The 10,485-nt window shown below is 47.9% G+C and overlaps 1 protein-coding gene across 23 annotated transcripts in view; it reads left to right on the top strand.

Annotated features, from left to right (window-relative positions):
- huwe1 (HECT, UBA and WWE domain containing E3 ubiquitin protein ligase 1) overlaps positions 1-5,817 on the top strand; it is a 34,863-nt gene extending 29,046 nt beyond the window's left edge. For 20 of the 23 annotated variants that reach the window (XM_060056552.1, XM_060056580.1, XM_060056528.1 and 17 more), the window contains 13 exons: positions 114-329; positions 447-694; positions 1,825-1,927; positions 2,093-2,242; positions 2,351-2,596; positions 2,685-2,802; positions 2,912-3,052; positions 3,142-3,429; positions 3,578-3,683; positions 3,874-3,991; positions 4,101-4,282; positions 4,629-4,819; positions 4,918-5,817. In XM_060056552.1, the coding sequence (XP_059912535.1) occupies positions 114-329; positions 447-694; positions 1,825-1,927; positions 2,093-2,242; positions 2,351-2,596; positions 2,685-2,802; positions 2,912-3,052; positions 3,142-3,429; positions 3,578-3,683; positions 3,874-3,991; positions 4,101-4,282; positions 4,629-4,819; positions 4,918-5,020 (2,210 nt within the window). In that variant the 3' untranslated portion in view covers positions 5,021-5,817. The remainder of the gene's footprint in view (positions 1-113; positions 330-446; positions 695-1,824; positions 1,928-2,092; positions 2,243-2,350; positions 2,597-2,684; positions 2,803-2,911; positions 3,053-3,141; positions 3,430-3,577; positions 3,684-3,873; positions 3,992-4,100; positions 4,283-4,628; positions 4,820-4,917) is intronic. The other 3 variants (XM_060056630.1, XM_060056710.1, XM_060056703.1) reach the window with 2 other exon arrangements.
- Positions 5,818-10,485: the final 4,668 nt, after the last annotated feature.

Consider the following 10,485-nt stretch of genomic DNA (forward strand, 5'->3'; position numbering starts at 1 on the left):
AGATTTGGGTAGATAATATCTCGGTCTCATGAACCACGGTCAAAGTTTGTTTTGCATGACCGCCCATTTCGGTGTAATGACGGCATACGCTTTGCTGCCCTGTCTCGTGTGTTGGCGGGGCCGCAGGTTCGATGGCTCGGAGAGTGTGGTGATCGTGGCGGCTCAGAAGCGCACACTGGGCGGCCGCGAGCTGCAGCTGCCGTGCATGAGCTCGCTGACCTCCAAGACGTCCACGCAGAAGTTCTTCCTGCGCGTGCTGCAGGTCATCATCCAGCTGCGGGAGGACACCCGCCGTGCCAACAAGAAGGCCAAGCAGACGGGCCGGCTAGGTAGGACACACGGATGGACACAAACGGACGGACACTCCCTCTTGTTTATGTCCCATGCATAATTAGCCTCAGTAGCTGTACGCGGCTAAAGCCGTGCCCACCTCTCGTCCCCTCCAGGCTCCACCAGCCTGGGCTCGGCCAGCAGCATCCAGGCGGCGGTGCGGCAGCTGGAGGCCGAGGCCGACGCCATCATTCAGATGGTGAGGGAGGGCCAGCGGGCACGTCGCCTCCAGCAGGCCCCCCCGCCCACCGCCTCTGCCGCCGCTGCCGTCGCTACCTCCGCCGTCACGGGAACCTCCCTGGCTGCTCCCCATGCCCCCGCCGCCACCGCTGCCCCCCCTCCCGGCACGGTTGCCGCTGCCACGGTTAGCATGCGCCGCACTGACCAGCAGGCAGACTGCTGCCGCCAAACTGCCCACTGTTAGCAGGCCCGCCTAGCGAGCTAGCTAGAATAGATAGCTTTGGTCGCTATGGGGATAAATAAGGGTGCAACAGAACACAAAAACTCACGGTTCGGATCGTGTCACGGTTTTTGAGTCACGGGTCGGATCATTTTCGGATCAACAACAAAAAAGATAACAAGACAAATGTGACTTTAAATAGAAACTTAAAATGTGTAAAAACAAAATAAAGTGAAAAATTAGGTAATAATCCTGCGTCCTTTAAGCATAGTCAATATTTAAAAAAATTTCAATCTGAGGCATTATTCCCCTCTTCTTTTAACATGGATAGTAAATAATCCCTAACCCTGGATTTACAACTTTAAATTCAGGATGTCTGCATTGCCTGGGGAGAGTTTAGAGTCTGCACTCTCCCAAGGCAATGCAGACATCCTCATCTTCATTTTTTTTTTCATCAGGTATGGTGGCGAGGTACAGTTTCTGTCGTGTTTTGTAAATCCATTGATTTCTGTTTGAAGACTTATTGCTCATTGCAAGGGGGGCTGGTTGTAGTCTTTTCGCTCGGTTCTAGCCCTACTGTTGATACGGAGAACCGAACGAAAAGACTACAACCAAACAGAAACATGCTCGCTTCCGGTTCCAGTTCCAGTTTCAATGGGATTTGCGGAGCGCCAGGTGGAACGCGACGGGGGCTGTATTTCACTACGATACTTGATGATGATGTATATACTGGAATTGTCCTTTAAACATGCGCTGATCCCGCAAACGCACAACCTTTTTTTATTATCAGCCGATCCGCGGATCACTTCCGTCCCGAACCGTGAGGGTTGATCCGTACGGGTGAACCGTTGCACCACTAGGGATTAACGTTGACTACTAATGCGTATTGTGCATCGGCCTGTGCACTTTGATAAGGTTTGCAGTCTGGATGTTTTGCCTGCTGTGCGACCGGATGATCCGACTTTCGCTTGCTAAATGCTTCCTGCTTTTGGCCTCCCCCTAATTCCTGGGAATGTGACGGAATGCTTTAGTTCAAGGTTATAATGGAGGTTGTAATTAAACTGTGTCCTTTTCTCTCGGGGTGTTTCATGTAGTCTGAGGGGCAGTCTGTGTCTGAGGCCCAGGCAGCCCAGAGGGATGAATCCCCCATGGATGTAGACCAGCCGTCACCTCTGGACCAGGACGCAGTTCCCCTTGGTAGGACTTTCATCTATATCAGGGCAGCAACATCGTGCTGTTGGTCAGAGAGCTCAAGGGCCGTCTGATGGTTTGGTGTCACCAGGATGGCTGGAGAAATATGAAGCATTCAATTGCCGGCGTATGAATCTTGCCATGTGTAATAACGCTACTTTTGTACTGTAGATGACGAGGGCAACAGCCAATCAGAGAGTGAGGAGAGGCTTCCTGACCTGCCCCTGCTCAGCGAGCAGCTTCTATTGGACGAGCTGTGGGACATGCTCGGGGAGTGCCTGAAAGAGCTGGAGGAGTCACATGATCAGCACGCAGTATTGGGTAAACCAATCTCATCGAAAACGAAGCCCTTTACACTACTGAAAATCCCTATGGGGCCTGTAATGTGTTGTCCTGTGCATTTACACAACGCTCGTCTCGTGTCCCCAGTTCTCCAGCCCGCCGTGGAAGCCTTCTTCCTGGTCCACGCCACGGAGCGAGAGAGCAAGCCCCCGGTCAGGGACACCCGGGAGAGCCAGCTGTCCCACATCAAGGACGAGCCCCCTCCCCTGTCCCCAGCGCCCCTCACCCCCGCCACACCCTCCTCCCTGGACCCCTTCTTCTCCCGGGAGCCGTCCTCCATGCACATTTCTTCCAACCTGCCCCCCGACACCCAGAAGTTCCTCCGCTTCGCTGGTGAGTACATAGAAACCTGCATGAACACGGACAGACGACAATCAGTTGCATCGGATGACTAACTGCCATATGACCGCCATGTTTTCAGAAACCCACCGCACAGTGCTTAACCAGATCCTGCGCCAGTCCACCACCCACTTGGCTGATGGGCCCTTTGCAGTACTGGTCGATTACATTCGCATACTTGATTTCGATGTGAAGAGGAAGTAAGGGCATCACTTTGTTTAATGGCGGTTTCTATCTTGGTGCCATTTGATCGCGTCCGGGGTGATATCTACAGCACTCATGGCCGTCGCTCGTCCTTTCTCCCACCAGATACTTCCGGCAGGAGCTGGAGCGTCTGGACGAGGGCCTGAGGAAGGAGGACATGGCCGTGCATGTGAGGCGAGACCACGTGTTCGAGGACTCGTACCGGGAACTTCACCGCAAGAGTCCCGAGGACATGAAGAACCGGCTGTAAGTCTGCCCACCGCCTTCCCTAGCAGGGTTGTGTTGAACCCTTCAAGCCCATCTTACCGACGCTTGTTCCCCGGTTCCTCCTCCAGGTACATCGTGTTCGAGGGGGAGGAGGGCCAGGACGCCGGCGGGCTGCTCCGGGAGTGGTACATGATCATCTCCCGGGAGATGTTCAACCCCATGTACGCCCTGTTCCGCACGTCGCCCGGTGACCGCGTCACCTACACCATCAACCCCTCGTCGCACTGCAACCCCAACCACCTGAGCTACTTCAAGTTCGTGGGCCGCGTGGTGGCCAAGGCCGTGTACGACAACAGGCTCCTCGAGTGCTACTTCACCCGCAGCTTCTACAAGCACATCCTGGGGAAGAGCGTCAGGTACTGGCCGCGACGCCATCCTTCAGAAGGCTTTATACAGCAGACTTATTGATTGACTTCCACTCCGCTTATGGTCGCGGTGGGAACGATGATGACTGGCTGACTTGCATTTTTTCCCGTTTCACCCATTCACCTGCCTGGTCCTCAGGTACACGGACATGGAGAGCGAAGACTACCCCTTCTTCCAAGGCCTGGTGTACCTGCTGGAGAACGACGTCTCCACGCTGGGCTATGAACTGACGTTCAGCACTGAGGTGGGTTGTCTGATCATTACTTGTCTTTGCAGCCACTGTTTATAGTTTGATTGATTTCAGACTGTATCTCAGTTGGATACAAGACAGGAGTAGCATAGGTAATGGTAAATACTCTTCATGGTAGAATAATCTCCAAGAAACCGTCTAAAAGTCCTCTTCTTGGGGGGTGTGTGTGTGTGTGTGTGTGTAGGTCCAGGAGTTTGGCGTGTGTGAAGTGAGGGACTTAAAACCCAACGGCGCCAACATCCTGGTCACAGAGGAGAACAAGAAGGAATACGTGCACTTGGTCTGCCAGATGAAGATGACAGGTGATCATGTGACTCTTCATCCCCCACCCATGACCCAGGGATTGTCATGCGGATGACGTCCAGCTGGTTCTCGGACACTGTGCCTAACTACCTGCGTTCCGTTCCCTAGGCGCCATTCGGAAACAGCTGGCGGCCTTCCTCGAGGGCTTCTATGAGATCATCCCCAAGAGGCTGATCTCCATCTTCACAGAGCAGGAGCTTGAGCTGCTCATCTCTGGCCTGCCCACCATCGACATCGACGACTTGAAGGCCAACACGGAGTACCACAAGTACCAGTCCAGTTCAATCCAGGTACTGGGCCCCGTGTATTCAACAAGATCCACTCATTGTCTGAGTCGGTTACGGCAGAGTAGAAGGATATCACGGCGGAATATTAAATTCGATTTTTTTTTTTCCTGTGTTTAATATAATGGGTCGAAATGGTTGACGCTGCGATGCGTACACAGGAGCCTAGTCTGATGCCTTCATAGTCAAAGCCTATCTGCCATTAACACAAAGGTTGTCGGAGCAATGCAGACAACATAAAAAAAATAAAAATGCTTATTTGGATGTGATGACGAACCCAACTGCTGAGGTTACAATGCAATGCAAGTGGTGAACCATCCTCGATGTGAAACTAAAACCCATCTGATCTCAGATCCAGTGGTTCTGGAGAGCCCTGCGTTCCTTCGACCAGGCAGACCGGGCCAAGTTCCTCCAGTTTGTTACCGGTACCTCCAAGGTGCCCCTGCAGGGCTTCACGGCCCTGGAGGGAATGAACGGCATCCAGAAGTTCCAGATCCACCGCGACGACCGCTCCACCGACCGCCTACCCTCTGCTCACACCTGGTAACTTCACCACCACCACCGGCCCACACACTGGACATGTATTTTACTGTGAACGGGATTATGTGCTAATGAGGTTTTTTTTTTCTCTCTGTCCGCAGCTTTAACCAGCTGGACCTTCCAGCCTATGAGAGCTACGAGAAGCTTAGACACATGCTTCTGTTGGCCATTCAGGAATGCTCCGAGGGATTCGGATTGGCCTAGACACTGAGACTCTCGACACGCACATGCAAACACACGCAAACACACAGACACAACGCGTCCACACACGAGTTAGACTTGACTACCTTTGACACATTTATACTGATGGCCCATAATGCACGCACACATACACACCATTCAGTGTCATTACTGGAATACATGTTGAATGGCCTAGACTTACTGGTTTTTTTAATAAATATAAAGATGGATAAAACCAGCAAGCGAAACGGACTGATTGACATTGCCTACTACACAGAGCCTCATGTGGACACATCAGTGTCTCCCTTTCCAGATTAATGGCAAATGCAAACAGTGCATTGAGAGGATTAAAAAAAATACATGGACTAATATAAGACATTTTCTCCATTTAGTTTGATTTCTCTGTACAAAAGGTTTGGGAGTTTATTATGTTTAATCTTTTTTTGTTCTTCTCTGGCTGTGTAAAAAAGGAGAAGGATGTGTGTGTGTGTGAAACAGGATGGTTATAAAACCTTTGGGGAAAAATGTTGGTTGTTTCTTGTTGCATATTTGTGACCTCACAAGCCTTGAAGATGGGGAACATTTTTATGGGGGGAAAAAAAGAACAACTTGAAAAGTTTGAGATATTCACGAAAATGCACTTTTCAAACGTTTTGTGGCATTTTTAAGGAAGGATGGTACATAAAAAATGAAAACACCTGAAGGAGATACAGAAATTAACCATAAATTCTAGAGTATTTTTGGCTATTAAATCGCTGACCCAGCCTTGAGCCTTTGAATCAGAGAGTGAAATAACTACATGAATAAATGCATAAAATTGAGTCTTGTCTCATTTAAGTGTTTTACCATCACATCAAATATCAAATCCCCAAACAAAGTCTATTTTATAATCGGGCTGTGTCTGATCACTGTTGGGCGATGAAGTTATTTTTACTGTTATACCAATGGTTTGCACTGAAGGTTTTTTTTTCTTTTTTTAGATTGGACCTCCTCTGCCACATTGTGCATTCTTTTGTCATCTTGGTGTACATACTTTTTGGTGGATAGCTTTGACAATGGATTCTGAACAGCTGTTAAATGTTCATTGTTTTTGTCATGTCAAACGGCATGGATTGCCTGCCCAAGGGAAACTATTTTTTTATAAATGAATTTACAATAAACCAAAAAATGGTTTTCATCAAGGTGGTCAGGGAGATTGGGATCATCTCTTTTCCTATCCCAGATGTATGTCACTTTCAAACCATGTCTCTTAGGCTTATCGTGGATTGTTTGTGCTGTCCATTCAATTTCTATACAACACACAAGCATCTCCTTCCACAAACGATAACCTCCCTCAATGCACACAACCCCCACCCTCTATTCGCTGAAGCGTGTCGAATCCAGTCATTCCTCATCTTTGCGCTCAAACCCGTCTCCATGTATCGAGCTTCTCTTACCTGTTCCTGCGTGCCGTGTTTGTTCCACTTGAGGACACACTACAGGCAATGAAATCCAATTCTCCGTCCAGTGTTGCTTTGCTGCCTCTCTTTCTTGCTATATTCCCCACCCGCTTCGGAGGAAAGGAGCACGAACGAACCGGCATCCGTGTATGATTTGGTGTTGGCCGAGGCGTGCTAAATGAAATTACAGCGCTGCCGTGCAAACAATTTCAGGGCCTCCTCTTTACTATATACCAACCAGCTTTATTGTTTGCTCTCTATTGGTTAAAACCTGCTCTTGAGCATCAGTGTTTAGACACGCGTAGTTTAATTGCAGGCCTACTTTTACTGTGTTCAGATTTCTTCGAATTAATCAAAGTAAAAAAATAATTGGTTCACCTAGGGAATACTGGCAACTGTTTTCACAATGCCCTGTTTATTGTAGTTAATATTTGTAGATGTTACTTACTTTGATAACCACTTAGGTGGGAATTATGCTATTTATAGTTCGCTTATAGAATTGCAATTTTAGAAAATGGATTTATAACTGAAACAAATCCACTGTTGCAGCCTTGTCTATGCTGCGTTATGTAGGTTTCTCCACTAGGGGGAGAGCGTCGGACTCTAACATTTCCAGTCACGCCTTTCTTCACATCAGTCTATCAGGTTTCTACTAAGTCACTGATGTATATCATTACATGCTCCAAGTGGGTCTTTGGTAGTGACTGGCACAATATTGAATTATTTGTATGTCTGCAGAAGAACCAACCGCTCAATGGTCTGACGAGACACACAATCATTTATTGACTATAGGATACGATAAAAAACAAAAATGGGATAACGAGGTTGATAGAGTCAAGCAGCAGTAACTTCACAGGCCATAAACTCAGCAACAGCACCAGTGGTCGATCTGTCCTTGTCAATGACTCGACAGATAGGGCTGAGGACTCTGTGGCTGATGGAGCAGTTCATTAATAAGGGCTACTTTGTGTATGAGCCAGAAAGCTCTCAGCCTAATGCATTCCACTGCTTCTGCCTTCAGCGTCTCTGGAATAAATCACAATATTACAGCCCTCCCAGAGAACAACACGATAAAAGACTTCCTTAGCATTCAGCCAGAATGAGCAAAGGGGCAAAATCTGCTCATTACAGTAATTGGTTTAATGTTTCTAATTGGCTGAATGCAGACGTTTATTCTGGAGGGAATTGGAGTGATCGTCATTAACCATTTCCTCAGAATGAAAAGACAATGCCCCTTCTTATAATTTCCTGTTGAACTGTCTGTGATCTCTCTCCAAGCAGCATGGTGAGGCTACCATGGGAGACAGCCTTCACCACAGATGGATGCATCACAAACATGTCCCAGGTATTGTTGTAGCCATCGTCCGGAACATCTGATGCCTATACATTAGAGACCTGTTAGCAGAAATGCTATTTACAGGCACTGGGCACAACGTACACACACACACACACAGTTACTCTCTCTCCATCCTTATTCATTAAGCCTAGAGTTCACCCGGGGCCTAATTTGTGGTCTGTTGATGAAGGCAGAGTGCGCCCATGGAGACGAGAGTGGAGCAGAACATTGCTGATTATGTGAGTGTTTCTTTTTTTTGTTGTTGCCGTGAAGTGAAGACTTGTGTTTATTTATTTGTTTGTGCAGTTTGGGAGAATATGTTGCATCCAATCCTTTTACCATGAAATGCTAGAACAAATCCACCGTGGGAGCCACAGCCAGGGCGATGTCACTGTGCCTACACACAGCCAGGGCTGTGTGTAGGCACAGTGACATCGTGTAAGGTTGGGTGCTATGGGCTGTTAGGAACCGGAAGGGCTTGTCATCACCTCCTGATTAGGTTTCTATTTCTGCTCCGGCTGTGAGGACGAGACGCAGAGCAGAAGAAGGGATCATATTTGACTTTTATCACAGAGACGGCCCTGTTCACCTCCGTATGGGCCAGTGCATTCAAGGGTGATTTCAATCCAAACTGGCTCGATGGACATCACTTTAGTGGGAAAGGTTAAGCATTCTTTTGGTTTTGTTACTGTGACTGCGGTAGGCCCACGTATAATATATTGGTATTGTATTATAATGGACTCTATTTTGTGTTTGTTTTTTTTAAGTGGAATCAAGTGTGTAGAATGAACTCACTGTGCTCAAAAGGACATAGGGCAGAAATGAGCTGCTTCTGGCCACGCACGCACCGCACGCACGCACACACACACACACACACACACACACACACACACATAAAACAAATATGCAGAAAATAAGCACATATACCTTTGACTCCTTAGATCCAAATCACAGGTGACAGTAAGGTTCTAAATGAAAGGTTGCTGTGTACTAATGAAGCCCCTGCACTACAAGGGGTGTGTGTGTGTGTGTGTGTGTGTGTGTGTGTGTGTGTGTGTGTGTTGTGTGTGTGTGTGTGTGTGAGTGTGTGTGTGTGTGTGTGTGTGTGTGTGTGTGTGTGTGTGTGTGTGTGTGTGTGTGTGTGCGTGTGTGTGTGTATGGAGGAATGTGTGTGTGTCTGTGTGGGTATGTGTGCGTGTGTGTGGGAGGAGGGTTCAAATAGCATGGCATTGAGCACCTTGTGACATTTTAATAGAGACGACTTGTCTGCCTTACACACGCAACATAGGTATGGAGACAAGTTACTTTATATCAAGGAATCTGTAGCAGGCCCACTTATGTATCTCAGAGCTGAATCAACCCTGACGGATTTAGGATCATAGAATAAGAAGAAAAGGGTCTCCATGCAACAGACAATGAGATGCTGTTAATCCAGCTTCCACGTGCTCCCCTTGTTGTCTATGTAGAAGCCACCCTATTGGTTGACGATAACATATGCAAATCCTGATGATGTCACTCCTCTGGAGTTACATTGGAGTGATACCAGATAAGGAACACGGAAACCTTTATACTTTTAGGGAGGGAAGTGTGGATCTTTATTAATGGGCATTAATTTACATTTAACCCTGTGCGTTTAAAAATTATGTCCGGCTTCATTTGATATCCCGAGACTCTAATGTAAAACTTATGCCTGAATATCAATGATCGGACATTTGAATAAGCTTATCAAATGCAAAGCCTGTTAACCCCCCGCCTCCTCCACCCTGTGCCTCCACCCTCCATTGCTTTCTTTAATGCAACGTGTTTGGTAGGGTGGTAGGGTGTAGTGTTGTATGTGCCAGCTGGTGTATGTGTGTGTGTGTGTGTGTGTGTGTGTGTGTGTGTGTGTGTGTGTGTGTGTGTGTGTGTGTGTGTGTGTGTGTGTGTGTGTGTGTGTGTATACGTGTATGTGTGTGTGTGTGTGTGTGTGTGTGTTTGTGTGTGTGTGTGTGTGTGTGTGTGTGTGTGTGTGTGTGTGTGTGTGTGTGTGTGTGTGTGTGTGTGTGTGTGTGTGTGCTGTGTGTGTGTGAGTCTGGGCATGACAGCAAACTAAATCAGAGCAATTTCCCATCAATTAGCGAGTGATTAACGGTGGGTCATCCTCGGCCTGCTGACCTCCAGCCAGCTAATGACTTTAGCTCGGATCAATGGTCCACAGAATACATGGTCCACCTCAGCAGCCTAGCAACAGCCAAGTCCTCCGGCCCCCCCCTCCCCCACCACCCCATTAGTTGGTTGGCTGGAGGGTTTCGGGGCGTGTATGCACTATGTAGGATGGTTTCACGTCACGCAAACTTCCAAGCTGCCATCTTGGGGCTTTTACCTCGTTGTACTAGAGCTGACATATTTTCTGGGCAGCTAGACAAACACACACGGTCTGGTTCATCACATTTTTCGGGGCATTTCTAATTTACAAAATTATTTCCAAGAAATAGAGCAAATGTCGGTTTTAAAATATTATAGCTGGTAAACTAACGACGGCTGGTCTCTGCTGCCGCATCAATCATTTCAGTGCTGAGTGTATTAAAACTAAATCAAGTGTTTTGCCCCAGATTTCAATCAAAGGGTAAACAAGGAGTCATGATCTGTCTAATAAAAAGCTACAAAACGCGACAGAGGGAATACCATAGACTGAAGACTGCCGGGCTAAGGGGAGCTTTAACGTTTCTGGGCAG

The sequence above is a fragment of the Gadus macrocephalus genome, chromosome 1, assembly GCF_031168955.1.
Source record: "Gadus macrocephalus chromosome 1, ASM3116895v1".
In the NCBI taxonomy this organism is placed as follows: Eukaryota; Metazoa; Chordata; class Actinopteri; order Gadiformes; family Gadidae; genus Gadus; species Gadus macrocephalus.